This window comes from Fusarium mangiferae, assembly GCF_900044065.1.
Source record: "Fusarium mangiferae strain MRC7560 genome assembly, contig: FMAN_scaffold012, whole genome shotgun sequence".
In the NCBI taxonomy this organism is placed as follows: Eukaryota; Fungi; Ascomycota; class Sordariomycetes; order Hypocreales; family Nectriaceae; genus Fusarium; species Fusarium mangiferae.
Window position 1 is genome coordinate 1,620,787 of NW_024573932.1, and position 25,677 is coordinate 1,646,463.

The window sequence follows — 25,677 nt, forward strand, 5'->3', positions numbered from 1 at the left end:
AAAATACAAGGCTAGATTGTTTGGTATTAGTCCAAACAGGCATGCACTTGAACTGGATGTTGCTAACCTTCATAACGCGTATTACTAACCTTAGTAATACATCAGGTCATGATTATTTACTCTTATACAACAGTTTCTTCACAGTATTGGCTGCAAAAGTGGAGAAAGAACCGTTCGAGATCCCTGATATATGCTTACTCATTGTGCTGTGAACTTATTACTCCACCTTTGCGGCCGACCTTGAGCAGAGAACAGGAAGGTAGATATCTTAAATTAGGATTTTATTCACCGAAAGTTTATCCAAGACGCAGAAGGAATTCAACCTTGACGAAGATGTCTACGCTGGCATGATCGTATTATGCGCGGCGGCCGAACCAAGCATTGCGAGCCTTATCAGGGTAGTAAAAATCGGAACCAGTATAGAGGAGCAGATATTGTGCACAGACTATCACCTCGGAACTCAGCTTCCCTTAACGGTTTCTGGTCTTTTTACTAAGTATTACCGAAGAGTGCAAGGATGCCTTTGCGTCGGCTATGACCTTCCACTGTCCTTTACTCAGATCGCGTCTAGTTGTGTTATGGATTATAACCCCAGACTTTTATGTACTATAATAGAGGTATATCATTTCTAGAATTCAAGAGCGGCATTGCGCGATCCGCAAAACTCGTTTTATATTAAATCAGGGCAGAACAATACCGCGAATCGTGTAGTTAAACAAAAAATGCCAACTCCAACGGCCCGCAATTATCTGCATTCCGCTCCGACATGTTGGTAACATGTCAACGGCGCTGCAACTCGATTCTTACCCATGCCCATGCCCAACTACGAAGAGCCCGAGTTGTCAGCACACGACCAGGCTGCTGAACCCCCGGACACTCTGTATGAGGCTATAATGTCAACAACGGAAGCATATGTCCCAGCAATGGTCAGGAAAGTCCCCAAGACGATGATGGTGACGCTCCAGAGCACTCCGAAGGACCAAGAGATAGAGCGATCCTGCTTCCCAAGCTTCCAGTTATCGTAGAGCCACATACATCCCATTGGCTGGAATGAGAGTGACGTTGCAAGCAGTGCCCCGATAAGCGAAACCAGCCCACCAAAGATTGGGATTCCGCTGGCTATCACATATGCGACGACGGTGATGCCAAAAGTACATCCTATCCAAGATGCCCAATGGGTGAAGGTATTGGCCGCGAGATGCTTGGAGCCTCGTAAAACACGAACGAAGACATGTTTACTCGCCAGCTAGAACATCTACATTTTAGCAACATCTCACAGACCAGTTAGGTAAGTGCTCACATGGCAAGTCAACATAGTAGTGACTATTAGTCCAGGAAGTGCAATTCCATAGCTGACTCTCTTGATCAAGACACCTGCAGATCCAAGCGCTGGTGAAGCAACATACGAGCCACAGAAATAGTACACTACACAACCGATCGCGATATAGCAGGCACTAATGACCGTCTGGCACAGGATCAGAGATCTCGTGTAGTGTCTAGGGTCCCTCATTTCTGCGGCAATGCTGAAAAAGGCTGGGGTACCTGCATAGGCGAAGATCAATGCACAGATAGCAGACATGGCGTTGGTGAAGCTTGGCTTCTTGAAGAGCTCGTAATCCGATACCCAAACTGCGTCTTTGGGTGCAGCTGCAGGTCGATCTTGTATACCCACGGCAATTGTTAGGATGATGACTGTGTTTGGGACTTTAGCATGGTATTCTTAAGACAGAGGTGCGGTCATGTGCTAACCTGAAGAGATTACACAAATCAAACCCAGCCAAGCGAGCCAACTTAGCTTCCCGAGGGTTCGGATGCTGGCGAAGATGAAACCAGTGACAGCTGCAACGGCGACAAAGACGGCCGTACAAGTTCCGTGATTAGAAACGGCATTAAAGCCAATCGACACGCTTAGCATCGCTGACCCGCAGACAAACGTCCAGTCTATATCCCCATGCGTCAGCCGAAGTTCAATCACTGCAGTGTTCAAAAACGAGCGGCTTTCGACGTACAAAGACCAAAAGCAAAACCAAAGATTTCCTGCCCAGCACGACCAAACATCAAGCCACCTGCATCATCAATACCATAGACTTCACGATGGCGGAGCTTGAAAGTGCCGACTATATAATCTGACCATGTCGTGATTGCAGCGATAACGCAAAGACAGATGAGGCCGGGTATCATTCCCAGCGTGTCGAAGACAGATGGGATGGACAAGATTCCAAGGCCAAGCTGCGTTTTCATCATCAGACCTGCGGTGCCCACCCAACCGACCTACACATATAATTAATAAAACGGAGGTTGAGTTGGAAGTGTAAACTCACATTGCGGTAATTTGGCCCGTCATTTGTGAGTCTTCCGAAAACAGCATCATGAGCATGACCAGGGTCATCATGGACTTCACCCGCAAACACTTGACCCTCCTGGTCATCAATCTTTTCGGTACCAAGCATAGTGACGATTGATCAGATAATCGAGCTCGTGTTCACCTTCCAGATAGTAAGGAATAAAAGGAAAGTAACCCCGAGATGTGCATTTTGTCACGATGTGAAATTTTCTCCATTTCAACAACGATCCCTCCGATTCCAACTGCCAAGGCTACGGAAGCGGAGCAGGTTTACGATATAAGTCACATATTTGTGCTTCATTGGGGTTTTGTAGAGTAATCTCTTCTCGTAGCCCCAGAGTGAATTCCACTTGGTGAGGAAATTCTGCCGATATCGGATGTTGGAGAATGGTGGGCGGGTGTTTGATTGGTTGGGGTAGTGGGTTATCAATTTGATCTAAGCTCAATTGGAGATCTTTTTCACTTAGCGCAAGGGGCAGAATTTGTTGACTTTGTCATGCATTTTAATCGATTGACACTGTAGATGCTGCGAAAAGGTCATATATATAAACTCTTGCGAGGAGTATTTTTGTGTTCCGCCTGTTCCAGGTTGACAGATATTTGTCAATCGAATTAACCAGCTTCAGTACTATTGTCCCCGAGCACAGACAAGTAGACCGAGTCAAAGCTCTATTAAGAACGCAATGCCGAAAACATAGATAAGGTGAATGATGAAATATAAATAATCTCAAGCCCAAAGCAACCTAAAATATACAGTCTCTTATCATTGTTTCGCTTGGCTCAAGGAGCAGAGCTGTTCTTAATTGCTCTTCATTATCTCGATTATCTCCATGTGATCTGCCCCTAAGCCCAGAAAGGAGAGGTCTTGATGTTTTGGTCCACTGGCCTATCAGCAGTCATTCTGTGGGTCTACCAGAGGCTGAAATTCGCGGACCTCGGTTATGGACTACAAGGTTTTACGAGAATTCAACACATTTCTTGCAGATGCTGGTGTTTAATAAAGACGAAATAGAGATACTACATCGCGGTTCTAGCAATACATATATATTTCGCTCGACGCTTCGAAGAATAAGCCTTGCCTACAGTCTCAGAGGCCTTTTCCTCCTGTCCCGCATTACACATAAGTCGTCTAGGCTGCCTAGTTCTCTGCTATTGTTCCCTTCGCGATTTCATTGAGATATGGTAGAGGGATGTTCCAGGGACGATGAATAGAGAACCTATTATAACATATAAAGTTTTATAAATATTACATCTTCTGCTTTTATTATATTAGATGTAGATATTAATTGCAGAAGCAGGTCGCAAGCAAGTTCAGGGTAGGAATACGCTTGTCTACAGAGTCGGCCCGATACGACACACCAATGATAGGGCATTTTTCAATGGAGATGGTGATTGTTGATTGTGCCTACGATATCCTATCCCGTGACATGCAATGGAAGTCGTCTTGATCTAGATCAATTGCCACGTGCTGGTGACGGTCTGCAGCTATATTGATCGGCCGATGAACCGAGCAGAAGGACAGCCAATTGAGATTAACAAACCGTAGCTAAGCTTCAATAGACAGTCCACGACAGGCAACAATGTTTCAACAAACCTGTCATTCGTCATTTTCGGCTCCGGCAGATAGAATCGCGGGGAAATCTGAACCATCCCTCTGGATCTAGACCATCCAACGGACTTCTCTACCACGGACTTCTCGCCGTCAACCTCCCTCATCACGAGTCACGAAACAGCCCAAGCCTAACTCAATCGAAACGTTGTGCAACGGGCGTCGAGATATGCGGGAATTGGCCGAGCGAAAAAACCCCTGTTCTTTTGGAGATGGAGACGCTGAGATTGGCTGAGTCTGTTCGAGAGCATTCTGACCCGCTTTATTAGCATGAGAGATTGGCATAACCTTGTTTCTCGTTGGTCAATCACGCGTGACCCCACCCCCAGAATTGGACTGCGTTGCGGAGAAATTGGGCCTTGAGGAGATTACGTACCAGAAGTGGGAGACTCTTCTCCAAGATTCTGTGGTGCCATTTGGCGGTGAATCGGGCCATGGACTGACTGAAAACTGGGAATAGCCTTGAAGACATGGTCACAGAGAATATTCTATTGCTTGAAGTGAGTAAACATAAAGACTCTGCCGTCTCTTGGTGCCCAGACCTGAGCACCCAAGCCGACGATTGCCATCCTCCCCCCATCTTCCAGCGCAAGCTAACACCATTCAGGCAACTGTCCCGCACTCCCAAGGCTAGGCAAATTTCTTAGCCCGTCTCCCTCCGGAAACCTGGCCGATCACCTCTCCATCTTTTCCCCCCAGCATTTAATAGAAATATTGGGGCGGTTGCCCATTCTCCATCTTTCCCCAGATCACACTTCCCCGCATCTCTCTCTCACATCTTTTCTCTTTTCTTATTCATCGAGAGGATTTTTCGCTTTCGGCTTCGTTGAATCATGTCGGACGAAAAGGTCTCGGCTGCTGCCCCAGAGGCTCACATCGATACCTCGGACCCTAGCAAGACTCATCCTGATGTTATCGACCATGCGCGCTCGGCGGCCAACAAGGAGCAGAAGATGACCCTCATGCAGGGCATCAAGCTGTATCCCAAGGCTGTCGCGTGGAGTATCCTCATCTCGACTTGCATTGTCATGGAAGGATTCGATATTGTCCTTGTCAACAACTTCTGTGAGTTGCCTCGCACAATACTACGCGACTTGGTCTAACCACTATTGCTCAGATGCTTTCCCTCAGTGGAACAAGAAGTACGGTCAACTCCAGCCTGATGGAACATATCAGGTGTCTGCAGCATGGCAAGCTGGTTTGAGTAATGTATGAGCCATAAAGGCCACTCGATTGACGAAGCTAACCATCACAGGGTGCCAACGTCGGTTCCATCATCGGTCTCTTCCTCAACGGTTGGCTCTCTGAGCGCTTCGGATATCGATACACCATCATCGGCTGCCTCATCTGGCTCTCCGGCTGCATCACCCTCTTCTTCACCGCCCAGAACGTCCAGATGCTCCTCGCCGCCGAAATCCTCTGCGGTCTCCCGTGGGGTATCTTCCAGACCATCTGCGTCACCTACGCCTCCGAAGTCTGCCCCATCGCCCTCCGAGGTTATCTCACCACATACGTCAACTTCTGCTGGGGTCTCGGACAAGAAATCGGCATTGGAATCTTGCGATCTATGATCGGTCGAACTGATCAGTGGGCTTACAGAATCCCCTACGGTCTGCAGTGGATCTGGCCTCTCCCTTTGATGGTCGGCTTGTGGCTTGCTCCCGAGTCTCCTTGGTGGCTTGTTCGCAAGGGCCGTGTTGCTGATGCCAAGAAGAGTCTTCTTCGACTTACGAGCCTCAACCGTGAGACCGATTTCGATGCAGATGAGACTGTGGCTATGATGGTTCATACAACTGCTCTCGAGGAGAAGTTGACTGAGGGAAGCTCTTATATCGATTGTCTCAAGGGTGTCAACCGTCGACGAACAGAAATCGTTTGTATGGTTTGGGCTATGCAGAACCTCAGCGGTAACTCCTTTTCCAACTACTCAACCTACTTCCTCGAGCAAGCCGGTATGTCTGCCGAGCACGCCTACTCTTTTGCTCTTGGACAATATGCTATCAACATGATTGGTGTCTTTGGCGCCTGGGGTCTGATGTCTATTGGAATCGGTCGCCGAACTCTTTACCTTTACGGATTGTGCGGCCTCTGCACCGTCCTCTGCATTCTTGGCTTCCTTGGTCTCGTTCCCGAGGCTGATCGCCAGAAGGGTGCTCTCGCTACTGGAAGTCTGATGATCGGCTGGGCTGTTGTTTATCAGCTCACTGTTGGCTCCGTGGCTTACTCTCTTGTCTCTGAGCTTCCCTCTCGACGTCTCCAGATCAAGACCGTCGCTCTTGGTCGTATCTTCTAGTAAGTCTGATCTACAGATATCAAAAGCACTCGCAGCTAACCAATCACAGTGGTATTGTCGGTATTGTCAACGCTGTTCTGGCTCCTTACATGCTCAACCCCACCGCTTGGAACTGGAGCAACTACACCGGTTTCTTTTGGGTAAGTCTTGAAGCTATTTACTCACCTGACCTCCAAGCTAACATGCTCAATAGGGTGGCATCTGCTTCCTCTGCGTCATCTACACCTACTTCCGCCTGCCCGAGCCCAATGGCCGAACCTTTGCCGAGTTGGGCGTTCTGTTCGAGAAGGGTGTCAGCGCTCGAAAGTTCGCTACAACAAAGGTCGATGTCTTTCACGAGTCTGTCGACGATCATGTTCTCGATCAGTTGAGCAAGGCCGATCAGGCCACTGTCGAGACCGTTGAGCAAGCCCCCGCACACAAGTAGATGTTGATCGAAGGGCTTGAACGTCCATATCAAACTTCCTTGGAAAGCCTTTGCTTGCAAATCAACGAGTCAAGATAGCTTATGTATATTAATAACGGAGAAATAATGAGACATTGAATAATTACCCTGATCGCGTGCCATCCTCACCTAACCTCCTTCTGCTTGTGTAGATCCCTGCATACAACCTTGAACGGAGCTATGTCTCGATAGGTGACCTTCTCTGTCGATCTCTGCTGCCTTCTCGGCAAATCCGAAAACCCCCACTTCTGCTTGACTTTGGCAATTGTCACAATTATCCAACTCCCTCAGTCACACAATCCATAGATCAAACAGGTAAGACGGGGATCTGGAACCATGTAAAGCCAATATTGAGATGTTGAAATGACGGTCGACGAAAGATCTCGTAGCCGGAATGCGATGCTGGGTCGCCGGCCTCGGCATGAAAATGCATGATAAACATTTGATGCTAGCCTGGCTCATCTTCCAAACATCGATGCTGTATTTGGCGCCAATGGATGACGTTGCGCTATATCGCGAATGGCCTGAATGAACAACGTGTGCCAGAACGATGGTTCATAGTAGAACGAGTCAATGCCGTGTGGTGTTTAGAAACCGATGGTGATAGTGCCATTACTTGCAACGCTATCCAACGCCATACACAAGAAGTTAGGGATAGATCAAGAAGAACATAATCTAATGGCAAATTCTGGCACCAAGTTCTAGGTCGAGGTTGTACGCTCTCAGCCATAGGTTGTATTAGCTTGACGCGTTCTGTTTCTGCTTTGTGAAATTGACCAAGCTGTCAAGCCACTCTTGATGACCATTCAATATGGGATTCGGCTTGGTAGCCGCAAGCTTAGCTCCAGGCTGCCCAATCTGAGACTCCTGCGTCAAGATTCTAACCACGCCATAATCCAAGTCCTCCACAATCCAAGCATGATACACATCTAGCTTAGAGCTCTCGTCCCCATCTACCCACGCCCTCCATGCCAAACGTCCCGGAGAGCCCGCACTCGGCGGCACAGACTCCATGACTTCTGCCGGAAAGGGACCGAACCCGAAAGTCGAGAAGCTAAAAGTGTCACCATTCTTGAGGATGTTGCCGGTGACTGGCGGCGTGACATGGCTGCAGTTGTTGTAGTACGACTCCCACTGAGTGATGTCGGCGAGGTTGGCCCAGACTTGGGCGGCAGTGATATCGCGCACAATTACTTCGTTTGAGGTATAGTTGTCGGTGGTTCCAGGCAGGAACTTGATAGGCCAGATAATTGCTGACGCCATTGTGAACGAGCTTTAGAGAAATAGTATATGGAAATGATTTGTGAGTTAGTCTGACGGCTGTTAAATTAAAGAACTCGAATCTTTCTCATATGCATTTGCAGAACTTCCAACGTCGGCAAAGGGATGTCGGCAAAGGCGGTCCAATGAGGACTGATTACAAATCATCCACATCCGCGGTCCATGAATCGTCGCGAATGAGTCAACATACAACTTTGACCAAACGCACAATATAGCTGCATTGGCTTTATACACCTCGCACTCTCAATTCATTGTATATTTAATGTCTTACATATAAAAACATCATTCGACCATCAGGCTCCTTACTGCCTTGATCCAAAGTTGTCCGTAGACATAGAGACGCCCTTGTGGCCAGTCAAGTGTTTCTGATATAAGCCTCTACGAACTCCTCGAGGTTTTCTCCTGGCAAACCTGTCTTATCATTCCAGAGTCCTTTGTCAACAGAATAATTCGCGACACCGCCCCTGCCGTAGATCGCACCAGAGATCTGAGCCAGAGCGCCCATCGCATCTCCATTTCTGACCTGTTCAGCACCTGATTCCCAGAGACCTTTTACAGTTCCACGAGAAACTTGGAATTTGTCTCCCGTGGCCTTTTCTAGCGCATGGAGGACGTCGTTCTGGGTCACGGTGAAGCTATTGACGTAGACATGCTGATCGCGTGTAATCTCGAGATTCTTCAAGCTTTTGGCGATTGCCCTCCCAACCTGATCTAGGTTGGTAGCCTCATAAGCGATATCGCCCCCATCAAAAAGAGTCGCGGTGCGTGCGGCAATGTTGAAGCCACTGAAGCCAGGAATGTTGAGGCCCCAGTCGAACATGGCCCCTGAAATAATAGCAATCCATGAAAGCTCGCCGTTCTTAGTCTCGATGTAATCGAGCGTATCGATCTTGTCTTGGACGAAAGAGATGACTTTGGGTGCTTCTGGATTCGCTGTGTCAACGCCGAACTCGGAGGGGACGAAGACCTTGATGCCGGCCTTGATAGCTGCGTTGACCATGAGCTTCTGGAAGGGCAATATCTGGCCGGGGGCTAAACCAGAGGCCGTGCTGACCACAGCATCGTGGCCTCTTAGTACCTCGACGAGAGATTCTTCAGAGTAGTCGGTCTTGACAGTGCTGATGCCCCGAGGAAGAGTGCTGCTCGATGATGCTCGAGTCAGACCTGTCACTTGAAAGCCTTCTTGGAGGAGTGCCTTGACAGTTGACTTGCCAAAATTTCCGCTAGCTCCGATAACCGCAACCCTTGTAACTAACGACATGATAGCAGTGTGAAATAAATAGGGTGGACCCAAACAGTAAGGGACAGATTATAGTGTGTGTGTATAGGTCTTGCGACCTTGACGTTAGAGCACAGGGACTGGTCTACTTATAGACGGAGTGTATAGGAAGCATAGTGCATAACTGGTAACGTTGGGCCTCGCCTCTCATTCTCCACACCTGCTACATTACTACTAAGCAGCGCTCAACCGCAAACTGACGTGACATGCCGCGATCCAAATCTGCACATTAAATAAACGCCTCCGTCAATGCATATGCATAATCTGACAAACAAAAGAGTCATTTTCTGTTCCCGTCGGCCATTACTCATCAATAATGAGCTCCCATACCGTAAAATGTTACACGGATCGGCTCTCTTACTAATCACGCCGCTTTTCCTTTCACATCCATAGGCTGTATATAGACCATCGTTAGTAAGTCCTTCCACCCGTAAAAAGGTACTCAGCTCTCGCCTTTGTGTACTCGTATGCATTATGTGAATACTCTTTGTCTTTCGCTGTCATGAAAGTTATAAACCTGCCCGGTGTCACCTCATGATCCGCCAATCTGCATTACTAGAATAAGCATCAGTCTTCCACCACCTACTTTCAAAATAACGCCCAAAACTGTTACCATGTCTCTCAAATTGTCCGTTTACACCTGCCCGCCAATCCCGACCAAGGTGCCTTCTCCAGACGTCTCATCCGAGGACTCGGGCCTTTGGTCACCTCTCTCAATCACTCTGCTCTACACTCCCACGGCTGCCCTCGTAGTGGATTGCCCTGCCACCGTCAATCCTACACGCGAACTGGCAGAATGGATCAAATCTCAGCTGCCTCCTAATAGCACTCTCAAGTACTTTGTCTGTACTCATGCCCATGGGGATCATTTCCTCGGTCTCCCGGTCTTGGAAGAGCATTTTCCCGGGTTGCAAGCTTATGCTACCAAGGCCGTCGCTGAAGGAATCGATCTACAGCAATCACCAGAAATCAGGGACGCGGTCTGGGCCAATACGTTTCTTCCCTCTAAGGATGGTTCTGGTTTACCGGATGCGAAGTCCGTTTTTCTGGCTCTTCCAACATCCAATGAATTCAATCTCGACGGTCACCTGTTCAAGCTATACGATGTCTCTCATGGCGACACACACGCTAATTCGTTCATCTACGTTCCCGAACTGGATCTTGTTGTGGCAGGCGACATTATCTACAACGGCGACTGCCACCAGTGGTTAGGCGAGGCGTCAAGCCCAGAGAAACGAGCCCAATGGCTTGCAGCTCTTGAGCAGATAAGCGCCCTGAGGCCTAGGATTATCGTCCCTGGTCACACATTCACTCCATCATCGACGCCGGACGAGCATATAGCAACAGCCATGCTCACAAGCACGGCAGATTACATCAACGGATTCGAAAAGGAGCTTGCAGCTGCCACAAGTGAGCGGAATCTCTTTGAGAGAATGCAATCCCGATATGATCGGTGGAACTTGTACCTGCTCGCGGGAAGCTCAAAAGCCGGATGGAACAATCGCATGCTCTGACTTAAGATGTCTTGGTAATTGATACAAGAGCGTATGACAGTGAGTGGTGCCTACGAGGTGAAAGCTAAGTATGATTGAAACGAAATTTTATGCAGTTCTAGCTAAGCCAAGTATTGGTCTCTAATCATATTAGCTCCCAGCCCTTACGATTATATGTGATAAGTCCAAAGGGAATAATAGCATTCTTCTCTATACACCACAATTTCTGTGAGTTGTAGTGACCACGCGTTATCAGTCGTGACGTCTTCAACTTTTGATCTCGTTAGTGAATAATCACCGCTGGTGTCTAGGGTCTTATACAGTCCAACCCACGTGAAAGCTAGGTAACGTAGTGGTCTGGTAGCAATTTGCGCTGAGGCTTATTTGACACGACATAGCAAGAGCATAGCATGAAGGTTTGAGCTGACATAGTAGTTATTCACGTCAATATATGCTTCTGGATAACTGACTAAGACAGGAAAACAACTGTGAATATAAGCAGAACTCACTCAATGAATTTGATGTAGAGTATATGCCGGGGTTAGACAAGCCCTTATTATCTTGAGATGTTAACTCGATTTCGTTTTCTCTCAACGCCGAACTCACCAGCTTAATCAGTTGAGAGACTGCCTGAGAATGCTGTATTAACCGCACTCATTGTTGTAGCAAAGCCTCCGATCATTGCTCGACTCTCTAACAATGATCATCTTCTCCCGCCAGAATGACAAGCTGGGATGTTATTTGCGTGCTTTAATGCAAAACAGGATATTTATGCCATCTATATACAAGCTACCACATTATGGCTTAAACCTTAAGAGGCAGTTTGCTTTATTTATGCTTATTCTAAGCCACAACCTTATGATAAAGGCTTACAAATAATGAGAAATCAAGAATAGTATTCCGCTGCTGTAAATTAGCTAATTGTTGGACACCGGCATCCCTTAAAGAACAGCCTCTACCATCAACAAGACAGGAGTCCTCCATTTCCGTTAGTTTTCCCTTTTTAAATATCGACCAAGACTCATGTGCTTTCTGTAAATCAGGCAAATCATGTCCTTCCTACTGGCAGCTCATGAGTAGCAGGAAGTTTTGTACCACTGTCTAGCTCTTGTCTATTGTTACCAGGCGATCCATAAGCTTCAAATATTGGCTGTTGCGAATATGCTGTAGTCTGAGGATCTGTTTGAGGCATAGAGTAAAATGAACCACCGGGTGCCTGGTGACCATATTGAACTTCTTGAGCAGGGGTCGCGGGATCAAATGGAGGCTGAGCTGTTGTGTTGGTTTGTGGTGTCTGTGTAACAGACTGGCGTTTCTTCCGCTTCAGAAACCAGGTAATGGCACCTATAATGGCACTCAGGATAGGTATCCCTGCTCCCAGGCCCGCGCCTAATCCAGTTTTAATTCTATGTTGCGATGTTTGGTGAGCTATGTGAGTCTTCGAGCTTTCATCCCCGCTTCCGCTATTGCCAGAGGATAAGTCTAGCGATGCAGAGGAGTTTGCAGTATCGGTCTTGGTGCTGCCTCCTGAAACCTCTGTAGCTGTAGTAAATCGCTTAGTCAAAAACTGATCTGTAGTACTATGGAAGTGGCATATTCACCTGTGCTTGAAGCTGATGCCGATAGAGTGGAACAAGTCAGGTTGTGACCTAAAGTCACACCAACAGCTTGGCAGACAGATCTTGCATAGCCCTCAGCAGCCTCGCGATCTCCGTCGGAACATTCCTTGTGTAAACAACATATCTGCTCTTCGAGGTAATCCTCATCTTGACAGATACACTTGTAATCGAAACTGTTACAGTTTGTTGTAGGTGATGAGCTGCTGCTAACTAAACCAGTGTAGCAATTGCTCTACGTGATGGGGTAGTTAGAAAAGCCAGACTGCAATGACCAAATCACTACTACTTACGGCGCAACTAGGAAACTCAGCTTGAGCGGCGGCAATGCAAGCCCAATGGCACCAGGCCACAAATACTATCACGCTTGTAAATGGACCCATGGTGAATCTATCAGAAAAATCAGAGAGGGATTCCAAAAAATGACCAACGCTGGCTTCTTATCAAAAGGTGTTGCGAGATCCCATTTATGTCTGGAGCCTTTCATCTTTTCTCGGCTAAATCGGCCCAGCTGATGTCCAGCTTGGATAGTGGCGCGCATGGGCTGAAGCCCGGGTTCATCTATCATGCTTGCAATAGGCCAGATAATAAAACTGATCCAGGGTTCGTCGACTTTCATAGGCTGACGGTCGCTTAATTCGGGTAAAAATGCCGGCCAGCAGCTAAGCTTGTAATCTGGAGCCAATAGCCGTCTGGCCTCCCCAGTACATAGAGAGCTGCCCATCTCACCTATCGGTAATGTTCATGGGGTTGTCACACTACTCGTTCCTGTTTAGCAGCACAAATCACAATCATTCCATCTTAATGTTAGCGACCCAATGCCTCTGTGGCCTCCGTATACTCTGCTGTTGTAATTAGATGTAGATATCCCCCCATTTAATGAACTTGTTACTGACTTCACAGATATGAAAAAGCAACAGGCTGTGAAAATTAGTATATGCAACCTCATCACGAGCTATAAGAGCTCTGGATATTGTTTTTTATACTCTGTACTTCTTTAAAGGGAGCATCGGTTTGGATCACGATCTGCACTGTCATCCTCTCCTCAAACAATATCCAATGTTAAACTTTTCGGGCCATTTCCGCCCTGACAAAAATGTTTCTTTCTTAGCGGAATTTGTTTGGAGCCCTAAACTGAATAGTGCAGGGCACCCCGGAATTGAACTACTCCTCTTACAGAACGGAATATAGTAATAGTTCGCCCGATTAAAGAGGGGTTCAGCAAGCAGGTAGATGAAATGAAACTTAGCTTGGGCCTCAGAGATAAGATAGGAGTAAACTGCGCAACTGATGTAATACTGTGTTTAGATCTAATGAAAGCTGCGGCATATTGCTTGAACAGATCTCGATGTGTAGAAAAGGTGATATCAGTTTTTGTCATACTATCGATTTCCAATCTTCATGAGGTAGGGATATGCATTTAGCTTTGCAGCTGAAAAAGGATCTGCTCTGTTGAATGCTAAGATGTATTGTGCCGTGTGCTCGGACGTTACATTCTCCAATTTCCAGCCCAATAGGAACCGACATGGTGAAAGTCCAGCTGCATTACATTTCGAAGCAGGTTAATATGGATAATCTTTTACTTTAAGCTGGATAGCTAGCTCTAGCCATTACGCAACTTGCCCCATTCTAGCGCTGTGAATAGATACTGGCAATAGTTACGCCATAGAAACATACAATACATATTCATAGCATGGTACAATGGCTCGATAAGTATATAGGTCTGATGGTATTCTTTTCACTATTAGGAAGGAGTCTCTCAAGCCATTTAGCCACTCCCTTAAGACTCTTTATTATTTCATTACCAACCTTGCCATTTACCTCTTTATTTGCCAGCCAATATTCCAAAATGGGTATTAAAATCAGCGAAAAGTTTCTCAATGATCTAACCACCAAGCTTATTAAGGCCGCCGATAGTGGCCAAAAGCTGGGGGTCACCGACCCCGAAGAGGTCGGACAATATGTCTGCTCCGTCCTGGCTCTGGGCTGTGAACTTATCCCAGTCATTGGGAGCAGCCTTAGCGCCCTTACTACACTGTTCGGAAGTTTACTCTTCCATCCAAATGCAACTGAGAAGATCTGGGAGAAGCTGCGAGAGCGCGTCGAGGCACTCGTTAAAACCAAGATCACAGAAACTCAGTTGAGCATTCTGAGGAAGAAGATCCGAGGTCTCCAAGATAATATGGAGAACTATACACGAGTCTGGGAAGACTACAAGGATTCATCGGGCGATGAGCAGATGAGAGCAAGGGACACGCTCAAAATGACTCACATCGCCTTTTTGAGCGTAGTCAGAGCTGCTATTCCTGAGTTTCGGGTCGAAAGTTTTGCAGTGCCTTCTCTTCCCTTATTTGCTCTCGCAGCCAATATCCACCTCATGCTGCTATCCGATGGCATCAGGCATGGCATAGCCTGGGGCTACTCGGAAAAGAACATCAACACAATGCGTGCCGAGTTTAAGAAGAAAACTTCGCCCCAGGGTGTTGTTGGATATGCAGCAACGATGGCCTCGGAACAGAACCATCTACTCAAAGGTGCTATCGCCACGGCCATCGACCTGGAAATGCCAACTACTATAGTCGCTACATGGGAAGACGCATATTCTGACCTCGTTGTTCCTGCATCAGGATACGCAGGGAATGGTGAAGGATACGATGATCTTGATTATGCAAGCTACGCCTACAAGGTCTATTATAAAGGGCGGGGACAGGTCCAACCTTACCATGCGGAGCTTAATGACGCCGACAACAGGGGAAGTACAGCTGCAGCCACTCTCAGGGCCTACGCGGACTACGATTCCGGTATGGTCATGAATGTGCTCAACTACGCCGAATACTGGCCATACTTGGCAGGAGACAAGATGCCCGAGTCTGTCTTGAGAAAATTGGACCGAGAGATCTACTTCGGCCCGTTTGGTCGTCACACGACTAATGCCGCATGGAGCGAGTACAGTGAAGCTCCTGTCACTGACCGTGGTCCTCCCATCACTTCCGCGTACGTGAGGGGATGGGATGACATTGATGGGTTGCAGATAAGGTACGGAAACTCCTGGGGTCATGCTTATGGGTCGACTACTGGGGGTGCGCCAAAACAACTCGACCTCGCTGAGGACGAATACTTCTACTGGGTCAGCGTTTACTACGGACAGAAACTTGGAAAGGTCAGATTTTGGAACAACAAAGATAAGGCATTGGAATGTGGTAGTGGAAAGCATGGATCATACTATGGTTGTGCTGCACCACCTGGCTACAGATTGACAAGTGTCTATATTACGAAGTGGGAAAGCTTCACTCCACCAGGCTGTGAGGGTATCATCTTGGGCTTCAGGTCGTCTCTCATCGAGTTCACGCCTAATTAAATAGCTTCACTTTTATGCAATGAATGGAATGGTAATTGCCATATCTTTGGCATAGTAACAACCCAATGCAGAGACTGACTTGAGTACTATTTCTATTAATGTGAACCATTACAGAAACAACACTGACAAAGAATGGTGACAATGTTCACTTGTGTTAAAAAGCATCGAATGTATTCAGTCTGAGTGAACGGATCACATACAAGGCAACAAAACAACACAGACAAAGCCAATAGAATAAAGGAATATCCTAAAATAGATTCCACCTCGTTGGGACATTCTCTCAAATTGAAAGGATAAAGATGCTAAAGGTGAGAATTGCAACAATTATTTAAAAATGCTATTCTGGGAAACCTAACAAAGAAAGGATTGTGTTTAGCTTAAAGGCATGACATCGCGCCGCGATAAAGCGATACAAAACGTGTAACTCAGCTCAGAATATAAATGATTAGAAGCCTTCTTGGTATACTTTACTAAGAAACTTCTATACAAGCACAAATACCTACCAACTATTATCCGCAAGACTTACTATATGCAGAATCATCACTTAATTGAGAAGCACTAAAGATGGATCCTATCTACCGCGACAAACTGATATACTCGCTGGGAATGTTACTTAAGGAATTGTTCAATGGCCAAGACAGTTATCACAACAGTGTTAAGGACCACCTCCCGGTAGACCTTGACCACAACAAGATTGAAGAAATCCTCACGATTCTGGGCCCAGAGGATTTCTTGAGTCAGGCACTCCGATATTACGAACACTGCAGTTCCAACCCGAAAGGACACCAAGGTGAGAGAAGACTGGTCGAGATCAGAGAGCGCCTAGACGAAAAGTACGGAGAGTTCTTAAGGGGAAGCAATCTGTTGAAATATACAGCACAGAAGGATTGGCTTCAAGAGGCGCTCAGGTCTCCAATCTTCGCAAACCACCGCGGGTGGAGACTTCGCTATCATCTGGACAACCCTGCACCTGAATCGCCCGACGATAAACTCCGAACTCAGCTCAAATATACAATTGACAGCGAAATGAAAATACTGGCCGATGATCAGCAACAATCTCGCCCTGAGGATTTGGAATTGCCTACATTCTCCCCGACTACGATCGAGAACAGTTTCTCCCTTCTCAAGCCCTTCGACTACACAGAGCGATATTCACTTCACTATATTCTCCTCTGCAAATACTCGGGAGATGAAAACATGACACACCAAGAGGCAGACAGAGAGGCACAGATTCGCCTCGATGAATATAAAGCGGAACATTTTGAGAGCATGCGTGAAGAATCGAGACAGTTGAGCGAGTGGGAAGAGCGTGAGCAGGTGAGAGACTGGAAATACTGGAAAGAGATAGAGCATAACCCCGACGATTTCATTTACTTAGAGAATTTGTCTGAAGATGAATGGCCTGAAGCGGGCGAGGTTGAGGAAGAAGGATCTGACGACGATGGATCTGACGACGATGGATCTGAAGATGAAGAATCCAAGGATGATGGGTCGGGAAGCGAAGTGTCTGAGGGTGATAGATCACCCAGTCCGAACGGTATGGACATAGATTTGCCGGAACCCACCAGCGAAGATCTCACTCTTCAGGTCTCAGCGCTTCATATTTCTGGCAAAAGGCCAAACGGTGAAGGTGGCGGAGTGACAAGGACGGCCAAGAAGCGTGCTTTTGACGATAGCGACGACACTGATGATGCAGCTGCGTCTGGTCATAAGCGCGTGAAAGTCGAACATTGGCGAAAACGCTTTAATAAGTATCCTTGGATGGGGGGTGAGTTTTTGGCTGATTGAGCTGAAGCTAGAGAGAAGATATGGAGATAATAAAAAGGTAAGTCTTTATGTATGTATTTAGAATACAAATAATAGTAAAGGGTATAGACTCTTTCTAAATAAATAGCAATAACTATACTAAAGCTTTAAGTGCGACTTTAATAAAATATAAATAACATTTATAAATAACCTTATTTTATTACTAAAATTCTATAAGATAGTATTTAGGAAAGGGACGCCTAGTTATGGACTAACTACAGCAACTAAGCTCTGAGTAGAGTCTCTACCTCTTGTGTAATATCTCTTAAGGGGAAAGATGTTCTGTTGCCAGGCAAGGTTCCATTAATAGCATCGCCAAAGAACTCTGTGACAGCATAAATACTATCAGAGATCTGCACAGATGCAACAGTGAACCCGCCCTGGCTGAGGTAAGGATTGGAGATAGTTCCGAGATTCTCCGCAGACTTCCACTTTCCATTGCTGGATCGCAGAACAACAGTGCCGTTGGCATTGTCACTGACCAGAAGAACAGTACCGGCGTAGAGTGAGGGCAAATGCAAGCCGTCGAGATTCTGACCCAAGGCTTTGCCATTCTTGGATGTCGGAATACGAACCGGCTTGCCCTTCGCTGCCTTGATATCGAATGTGTAAAGCTGACCATCCGTGTTATCGGTCACGAAGAGGGTATCGCCTTTGCGGGAAATTCCCGAGAAGCCGTGAATGGTATGGTTGGCTGGCTCGACGAGATACCATGGGACAACCGACTTGCCATCTGCGCTGACTTTGATCAGACTGCTCGGAAAGGTTCCGAGAACGAAAGTGTTGCCTTCGTCATCGCTTTCGCTGTCTTGGAAACCGCCGTATACACCATTGGTCGCCTTGGTCAGGTTCGCTCGCCACAGCAAAGAATTGTCTACAAGGTCGAACTTAACAAGCAAGTTGTCGCCCTGGATATTCTGGCCACCGGTATCAAAGGCAGCGCCCGCGTCGATGACAACAGAGAGTCGGTCCAGAGTGTCGACACGCACACCGCTTGAATGGAGCAGAGGGTCACCGCTGAGCCCAGGAGCCTCGAATGTATGCACTATCTTTCCACGGTAGGGATCCCAAGCGACAGCCGTTGCATTGTACAAGACGCTATACTAAATGTCAGGCCTTTGTTTCGTTACTTTTTTTGATCTTCGATCAGTACTAACCTGGAGTACACAAGACAACGGCGCGTATCGAAGTCAACATTCTCTGGGTACAACTGGTACGCATCGATCGTCTTGTTGCCAGAAATCGATGGACAAGTGTAAGGACGAGGGATTGAGAACGCGAGGCTAGCGTGAACGGCCAAGCCGAGAAGAGTGATCTTGGATTGCATGGTGATTGTTGGACTTGTGTTTCGTCGATTCAAGGTGCACAATGAAATGTGATTGAGGATGGTGGCCAGCTGTTTTTGAGGCGGAATGCAACATTGTACTTATACATGCAGGTCTGCAGGGTTTATCTGATCTTCTAATTATTGTGAAATCGTTCCGAATTGCTTTTACGTATGTTTCGTCATGCTTGCGGCTATGCCGCCATTGGATTGAACCTTATTATGACAAAGATATCCGGTGGGATAATAATGCAACTGAGCAAAGCGCGAGCTTGGACCCAACTTGAGAGGAAAGGCCGTAAATGGTGACCCACTGAGTGGGATACACAGAGTGGGATACAGTTTGCACGTCCAATGCCGATTGAATGGGAGCTGTTGTTGCACGTGATATCCCACTTGATATCCCACTCGGTTCTATCACATGGAAGCAAGAACGTAACTGGCAAAACTCAAAGAAGGTGATATTTAATTAGTTCAAGTAATTATTGTCAGTATACCCACTGGTAGCCATGGGTGTTTCTGAGCTTTGAAAAGAGACGCTGTAAGTCTTGGGGAACTTTCATAACTATATTGACGATAAAAGCAAAACAATATCTCAACTGCTGTCCGTTCCAAGCCTTCGCGTAGGCAATCCAGCAAGGTCAAAATTAACAACTCGAATGTCCCTACTCCCATGGGCGACGACGAGAGTGTCTACCTCTAGGATGAAAGCGCCAGATCGAAATTCTGTAGGAAGCCGCGTGAGCCTAGCAGCTAGGTTCGCCAGGTTCATTAGCATCAAGCCTGGTATAGCTCGTTTCTGTAGACTTGGTCTGGATCTGGGAATCATGAGGGCCCGACTTGTCCACTTCATCAGTCTTTTGATCTGAACGCCTCTTCACCACTGCGTATTTCTCAGGGATTCTATTCTCCAGTGATTTGCTGATACCACCTGATAAGGACGTTAGCAAAGTCCCAGCATGCCTTGAGAACCTTAAATATGTGCGGGTTTCGCGGGAGAAAAAAACATACAGAGGATTTGATATAAGTACTTGGCGACCACAGGTGCCCATATCAATGCAGCCACCAATTGACCAATGTTCCAATCTTCACCGGGTGTGACCATATGTGAGATCAAGTAGCAGGCTTTGCCGATAAAGACGAGTAGCGCAATCTCAGAAGCGAAGTAGAAGACCGGCAAGACCACCGCGGCGCCGAGCCTTGTCGTGTCCATGATCTTTGAAACGGCTGGACTCTCATGCCATACCTTGTACTGTTTTAACCCACTGACAGCTATAGCCACTTTTTCGAGCACCAAAACGCCATACAACACAAATATCCACGGCATCACGCTCGGGCCGGGCAGCAGATAAAAACCTGAGCTACCCGAGCAATAAGCCCGTAACGAGGTGTTGTAGCCGCATTCTTGCACGGAGAACTTGCTCGAGAACATGCCCCAGAGTTTGTCTTGCTGGTAACTCAACGCCGTCTTGTAGATGACGGCTGCTCCCATAATGAGAACCACGGCACACAAGAGTAGTGAATAGACGGAGCTGCGGCACATGCGCCTCAAGCTGAGCTGATTGAGGACGATCGGCAGGAGGACAAACTGCGCTGACTGCCGGATCCACTGCTGGTCAACAAGATAGCTTGAAATGCTGCTGGCGTCTATGAACTCGGCACCTCTGAGGGTTGCTATCAAGAGAGCGATTTGGATGGCCAGGACGAAGAATACCTGTGCCTCCTGAAACTCGACGAGTAGATTAGTTGTAGCGTCTGCTATGCGAGACTCCTCGACCTTGGATAAGAAGTGTGTGACGCGAGGGCTGAGAGTTCCGTTCGCGATTGAGAGTTTATCACGGGACCATTTAATGGTTTCGGATGTAGTGAAGAGGCGAGAGATAACAAACATATAGATTGCAGCTACAGCCTGTAGCATATAAGACAAACGAACCTAAAATTCAAAAAAGCTTGAAGATTAGCCAAATGCGATAAATTATTCGTATCTCTCTGCCAGTTGGGTGTATTTGTCACTTACCCCTGGTCCGCCAATGTCTGTGTTAAGTTGGTTCTTAGGCACGGTCGCACATAGTTCCGCGATATCAGTAGTCAGACTCGTGAGAATTCCCATTTCCGTGCTTGGGGCCTGATAGCCCACGACATTTTCGGCATGGCAGTCTCCAAAGGTGTCGTCGACGGTGCAAGAGGCCCTGATACAATTCCATGTCAAGTTCAGAACTCGAGCACCATCAAATCCAGTTATATCAGGAACGCCAACCATGGAAGCAGTCCTGCTCGTCGCCTTGATATAGGACGAGCTAATGTTGAATGAGGCTGTCGTGCCGATGGAGAGAGCGGCGAGTGCCAAGCACGAATATTGCGACTGCCACGTCTTGAAGAGCAGCGACGGATCGGAACATACTTGGGTACAATTAATATCTCCACCTACAGATATTGCGCAACCGTCGCCATAGATAGTGAGGGGGGACCCGTTGAATCCGCTCGTGGGGAACAGACTGAACATGACATTGGCGTTGTTGAGGGTGTCTTTGAATATCATCTCCTCGTCTGCCATCGCCATATGCAAGTCCGAGCTAGAGTTTTGCACATAGCGAAGGAGGCTTGGCGTGCCGGACATCGTGAGAACATCGGTTTCGGCTTTGATTTATGCTGGCTTCGTCTTTGTTGGAAGGCGGGAGAACAAAAGCTGCATATGAATAGGTAGGCAAAAGAAGGTAACACGTGAAAATAGGAAATTCAGTAGCAGAGTATGTTATTTTAATGTCTTGGGCTTTCTCCAACTATTAAGTAATTGCCATTCAATTTTGGCCACCGTACATAAGTAAGCACTAGCCAAAGGCATGGCCTATAGATACCAATGTCAAACGGAGTAAGGCCTCCACCCCCGGTCAATTTGCACATGCAACAATGTCAGATCGGCGAAGAGAACGTGTCTACCTATATACTGGATAGCATCTTATTCCTCCTTTATTCGTTGAAACCCCATCCCTTAGCGTCGTTGTAATGCAGTGGTCTGTTGACACTTATTGATAATAAGAAAATAGCTGGCGCGGTAAAACGGCAATCGATTATCAGTATTTGCGGGATTTTCAGGGTATAATTATCAGCCAGGAATAATCAGCCAATGAGTATGGATGGGAATACGAAAGAAGGTTAGTGTTAGAGAAAGGAGTTTCAGCTACAGTACTAAAAAGGCTTAGCTAAATCCCGAAATTTAAAGCAGGCAGAAAGGATGGTTGCATTTTCTTGCAGCCCTAAGTAAGCTCTATGCCGTTTTAGCCGAGCAGTTTATATGGTCTTCGCCAGGGAGTTTCTAATTATTAGTCGCGTCCTCTTAAAGTTGAAGTCCTACCCTAGCTTTAGGTAGATTGCGCTTTGCACATAATGCCATACCTTCTACTGTCTCTATCTCAGCGCGCTGCAGCAATATCTAGGCCTATATCTTTTGGCAATATGACATCAGCTTAAGCTAATATTTAATAACTAATTAGTAGTTAGTTTCTGTTATAATAGAGTCCCACTCCTGCATTGTCTCCAAAATATCCCTTACTTTGGCCCCAATCTCTTCTACCGCATCTTTCCCAACAGGGAGACGAAACGGGATGCTTTTCCCTTCTGCACAGCCCTCTTGTCTGACCAGGTCAAGTACAATCTCGACAAACCTTTCTGGATTTCCAGGCTGCTTCAAGTCTCCACCATGAAGATGTTTATGATGAGTTTCGGAAGCTGATTCATAATCGGCAATTTGACTCTGCTTTGGCTGGAGATGGCCTGTTGACAGCAGAGGGGTTCGAAAGCGTCCGGGTTCCATCAAGAGGGTGCGAAGACCAAGGGACTGGGTTTCGTTATGCAGACTTTCAACAACGCCTAAATTTTATGTCAGAACCGAGATGGAAATATTGTCGGGGTCATATTCGAAGCAACCGACCTTCAAGAGCAAACTTTGAACCCGCATAAGCTCCAGTAAACTGGTGCCCGACCCAGCCAGACAAAGAACTAATAAAAATCATAGTCCCTGATTTCCTGGCTCTCATATGCGGAAGCACTGCACGCGTGATCTTGATTGGACCAAAGACGTTGGTCTCGAAGGAGGAAACGAATTCATCGTAGCTGGATATGTTAGCAAGGTCGACGATACCAAATACTTATCAGGAAGAATACCTGAGATCTTCCCAAGAGCCAGCAGCTACAAAACCAGCATTATTAACCAATACATTGATACGCCCATAGATAGCAATGGCTTTGGCAATGACTTGGTCAATCTTGTCTTGTGAGTCCGTGACATCTAGCTCGAGGACAGCTGCCCCTTGACTTGCAAGTGATTCAATCCTTGCACTGTTTTGGGCAGTTGCAATGATTTTGTCGCCTCGGGATAGGATCTGACGCACGAACTCCGATCCAAAGCCGGAGGAGCAGCCAGTGACAAGCCAAACAAGCTGGGACATGTTGACAGACAGAACAAAAAGTAATAATTGAGAGCAGATATAAAATGCGAGAGGGAATATTGGTGGAGGAAGTGGTGTGAGATACGCTGAAGATAGAAAGAAAGAAAATACAAGAGAAGATTCTGCGCTTTTTATAACAATTTACGGATCTCTTAGGAGAGAATTCGGCATTATGTTGCTTTGGCGTATTTTGGTGACAACGGCCAAAGAGTGGAGCAGTCCATACTGAGGCATGCGGGAATGTCAGTGTTGGAGCGGGCAGAGCGGAAGCGGGGCTTGAGCTCGCTGTAAACCTCGGGGTAAGCAGAGCGGGCAGAGCGGAAATGCGAAGTCATTGCGGCCAGACAGAAAAATAATGGTTGACTGTCTCAACTTCTATCGGCCCTATTATCCTTGAAATGATGTCAATTTTGCATTTTGCTGCCCTCCAAGTACGAAAGATATTTATCTGCGTAGGATTGATCAGCCATCTTGCAAATATTTGGGTCAAAATGTAGGAGCTCACTGCAAACAGACCACTCGGACTTTAGAGCCTGAAGTGCCTGCGTGATAGCGTCTAACCCCGCAACCATCTCTGCATCATTGTTCTCCTTGACAAACCACGCGCACTCTGTCGCTGCATGATACAGGCAGCCAGCCAAGATGGGCGAATGTCTGGGCCCCTTGGAATGCTGTTGGCTGGCCGAAACTATTTGCCTCGCCATATGAGGTATCGTCTTGGAAACAATATTTTGTATACTCATCAAAGATATCTGCTGCATTTCAACCTCTGCTGCAAGCCTCTCGCGTGCCGTACTGAAGCTGGGCTCGTTACACGCATACTCATTGTAGAGAAGCAGTCGAGCCAAACTGCACAGTGATAACGCTGAATGTAAGCTTCCATGCACTGTCGTGATATCGCAGTCATTGCTCATGATGCCTTGATCTAACGCTGTCAAGACTATGTGCAGCTGCAAGGCTTCGGCAGTAAGTTCGACTGGGTCCGTGTCTTTTTCTCTGGCTTTTATGTGATGAAGAACCTTTCCAAACATGTGAACCGCTTGGCATACTCTTGCGAAATGCCCCACGGATGAGGGCGAATGGAAGTTGCGCGTGAATAGAGCTTCATTAAAACCTATTCGCCCACTCGTCCAATCATCGTCGTTGCAAGGAAGAAGATCACTCGGTTTTGGATCTGGAGCAGCCATCAGTAGCTGCGGCGAGCCTGCAACAACAACTCTAGTAACAATTAATGATGAATTTCCTATGATATAAATCTGTACATACCTGTCAAGCATTACGATGGCCCACCAAGTCCGTCTCTGCTCTTCGCATAATGTCCATGTTTCCGGCTCCACGAAAAGTTGTTTCGCTTCTTTTTGACTGTGTAGTCCAACCATGGTAGCCAGTCGCACAGCTTGTCCTATCGTCGAGTACGCGGCAGGGTAGATGCGATGGCCAAGCTCATACAAGGCTATGAAAAAAATAGTCTGTATCAGTCGAATGTTAATGGTTCCCCCACTCTCAGCGATAAAGCTGCCATGTTTTGCCTTTAAATATGAAGGGTTACTTTGCGGCAATGTGGTATGCTCATCATTCTGACTAATGAGAGCCTCGAGGGCAAGGAAGACCAGAACATCAACTACTCCTCGAGTTGAATCCCCAAGAGCTTTTGTGTTTTGCTTCAGGCGCTTGATGCTGAGAATGGGCAGCCAGTGGTGAATGGTAGTCTCGTAGTGTTCTATCAAAGAGCCGAATGAACCAGCGATTGCAAAGCGTCTTTGTTGCTCGACAAAAAAAGGGCCGTCATGCATTGTCAATATGTCTCGTGATATTGGCTGGAAGAAATCAGAGTCCAAAAAGTACGAGCACGGGAAGTTGTTCGTTTGGTGCAGGTCTAATTCCGTGCCAGGATCTGCGTAACCCTGACGCACCAAGCCGTTGGTGGAGGCTCTATGGCTAGAAATGGCATGTTCTGTTGCATAGTTGCATGTCTTGCCTAGCCGAGTACACTAAACAGAGATCTGAGACTTAAATATCCAAGCCGAGAGAAGTGAGTGCTTACCAGACGGCATGATGGGGTATCTCTTGAACATCTACGCTTAAGACGCCTACCGGCTCGTTAGTTATGGCTCAAGAGCTGCGATAAGGTCTGGTAAAGACATACCTACATGCCTCGCACGACGTAAAAGTATTGGCTGGTGGCATATTCGGTAATGGACTATTAGACACAAAGGCGGAAATTATGCCAGGGTAAGAATCATGAGTAGCGGAATGTGCGGTGCGGGGTTCGTGAAAAAGTGTGTGGCCAAGGCTGATGATACGGACAGCCATAGAGCCAAGGTATGTAGATTCGGAGATGTTCATGTTTGTAGAATCTAGCCTATCTTCTTCTCCCTAGCAAT

The 25,677-nt window shown here is 47.0% G+C and overlaps 12 protein-coding genes across 12 annotated transcripts; 4 read left to right on the forward strand and 8 right to left on the reverse strand.

Moving 5' to 3' along the window:
* Window positions 1–823: 823 nt before the first annotated feature.
* Window positions 824–2,450, reverse strand: FMAN_08304 (uncharacterized protein; the record flags this gene model as incomplete). The annotated part of the gene is made up of 5 exons (XM_041821764.1): window positions 824–1,246; window positions 1,301–1,692; window positions 1,750–1,941; window positions 2,010–2,271; window positions 2,322–2,450. The coding sequence occupies 5 exons, from the start codon at window positions 2,448–2,450 to the stop codon at window positions 824–826; spliced, it is 1,398 nt and encodes a 465-aa protein (XP_041687512.1).
* A 2,336-nt stretch (window positions 2,451–4,786) lies between these two features.
* FMAN_08305 (putative alpha-glucoside transport protein) lies at window positions 4,787–6,673 on the forward strand (the record flags this gene model as incomplete). Its single annotated transcript, XM_041821765.1, has 5 exons — window positions 4,787–5,018; window positions 5,071–5,162; window positions 5,209–6,245; window positions 6,296–6,386; window positions 6,440–6,673. The coding sequence occupies 5 exons, from the start codon at window positions 4,787–4,789 to the stop codon at window positions 6,671–6,673; spliced, it is 1,686 nt and encodes a 561-aa protein (XP_041687513.1).
* A 756-nt stretch (window positions 6,674–7,429) lies between these two features.
* FMAN_08306 (uncharacterized protein) lies at window positions 7,430–7,954 on the reverse strand (the record flags this gene model as incomplete). Its single annotated transcript, XM_041821766.1, has 1 exon — window positions 7,430–7,954. One exon carries the CDS (start codon window positions 7,952–7,954, stop codon window positions 7,430–7,432), a length of 525 nt encoding a protein of 174 aa, XP_041687514.1.
* Window positions 7,955–8,327: 373 nt separating this feature from the next.
* On the reverse strand, window positions 8,328–9,233 carry FMAN_08307 (related to 2`-hydroxyisoflavone reductase; the record flags this gene model as incomplete). Its single annotated transcript, XM_041821768.1, has 1 exon — window positions 8,328–9,233. The coding sequence occupies one exon, from the start codon at window positions 9,231–9,233 to the stop codon at window positions 8,328–8,330; it is 906 nt and encodes a 301-aa protein (XP_041687515.1).
* A 632-nt stretch (window positions 9,234–9,865) lies between these two features.
* FMAN_08308 (related to Zn-dependent hydrolases, including glyoxylases) lies at window positions 9,866–10,765 on the forward strand (the record flags this gene model as incomplete). The annotated part of the gene is made up of 1 exon (XM_041821769.1): window positions 9,866–10,765. One exon carries the CDS (start codon window positions 9,866–9,868, stop codon window positions 10,763–10,765), a length of 900 nt encoding a protein of 299 aa, XP_041687516.1.
* A 1,027-nt stretch (window positions 10,766–11,792) lies between these two features.
* FMAN_08309 (uncharacterized protein) lies at window positions 11,793–12,743 on the reverse strand (the record flags this gene model as incomplete). Its single annotated transcript, XM_041821770.1, has 3 exons — window positions 11,793–12,286; window positions 12,346–12,595; window positions 12,654–12,743. 3 exons carry the CDS (start codon window positions 12,741–12,743, stop codon window positions 11,793–11,795), a joined length of 834 nt encoding a protein of 277 aa, XP_041687517.1.
* Window positions 12,744–14,209: 1,466 nt separating this feature from the next.
* FMAN_08310 (uncharacterized protein) lies at window positions 14,210–15,718 on the forward strand (the record flags this gene model as incomplete). The annotated part of the gene is made up of 1 exon (XM_041821771.1): window positions 14,210–15,718. The coding sequence occupies one exon, from the start codon at window positions 14,210–14,212 to the stop codon at window positions 15,716–15,718; it is 1,509 nt and encodes a 502-aa protein (XP_041687518.1).
* A 564-nt stretch (window positions 15,719–16,282) lies between these two features.
* FMAN_08311 (uncharacterized protein) lies at window positions 16,283–17,506 on the forward strand (the record flags this gene model as incomplete). Its single annotated transcript, XM_041821772.1, has 1 exon — window positions 16,283–17,506. The coding sequence occupies one exon, from the start codon at window positions 16,283–16,285 to the stop codon at window positions 17,504–17,506; it is 1,224 nt and encodes a 407-aa protein (XP_041687519.1).
* A 242-nt stretch (window positions 17,507–17,748) lies between these two features.
* FMAN_08312 (putative trichothecene biosynthesis gene) lies at window positions 17,749–18,851 on the reverse strand (the record flags this gene model as incomplete). Its single annotated transcript, XM_041821773.1, has 2 exons — window positions 17,749–18,622; window positions 18,682–18,851. 2 exons carry the CDS (start codon window positions 18,849–18,851, stop codon window positions 17,749–17,751), a joined length of 1,044 nt encoding a protein of 347 aa, XP_041687520.1.
* A 743-nt stretch (window positions 18,852–19,594) lies between these two features.
* Window positions 19,595–21,351, reverse strand: FMAN_08313 (uncharacterized protein; the record flags this gene model as incomplete). The annotated part of the gene is made up of 3 exons (XM_041821774.1): window positions 19,595–19,779; window positions 19,860–20,781; window positions 20,866–21,351. 3 exons carry the CDS (start codon window positions 21,349–21,351, stop codon window positions 19,595–19,597), a joined length of 1,593 nt encoding a protein of 530 aa, XP_041687521.1.
* A 984-nt stretch (window positions 21,352–22,335) lies between these two features.
* Window positions 22,336–23,293, reverse strand: FMAN_08314 (related to ketoreductases; the record flags this gene model as incomplete). The annotated part of the gene is made up of 3 exons (XM_041821775.1): window positions 22,336–22,715; window positions 22,777–22,958; window positions 23,010–23,293. 3 exons carry the CDS (start codon window positions 23,291–23,293, stop codon window positions 22,336–22,338), a joined length of 846 nt encoding a protein of 281 aa, XP_041687522.1.
* Window positions 23,294–23,697: 404 nt separating this feature from the next.
* On the reverse strand, window positions 23,698–25,480 carry FMAN_08315 (uncharacterized protein; the record flags this gene model as incomplete). The annotated part of the gene is made up of 4 exons (XM_041821776.1): window positions 23,698–24,511; window positions 24,560–25,284; window positions 25,338–25,383; window positions 25,440–25,480. The coding sequence occupies 4 exons, from the start codon at window positions 25,478–25,480 to the stop codon at window positions 23,698–23,700; spliced, it is 1,626 nt and encodes a 541-aa protein (XP_041687523.1).
* Window positions 25,481–25,677: the final 197 nt, after the last annotated feature.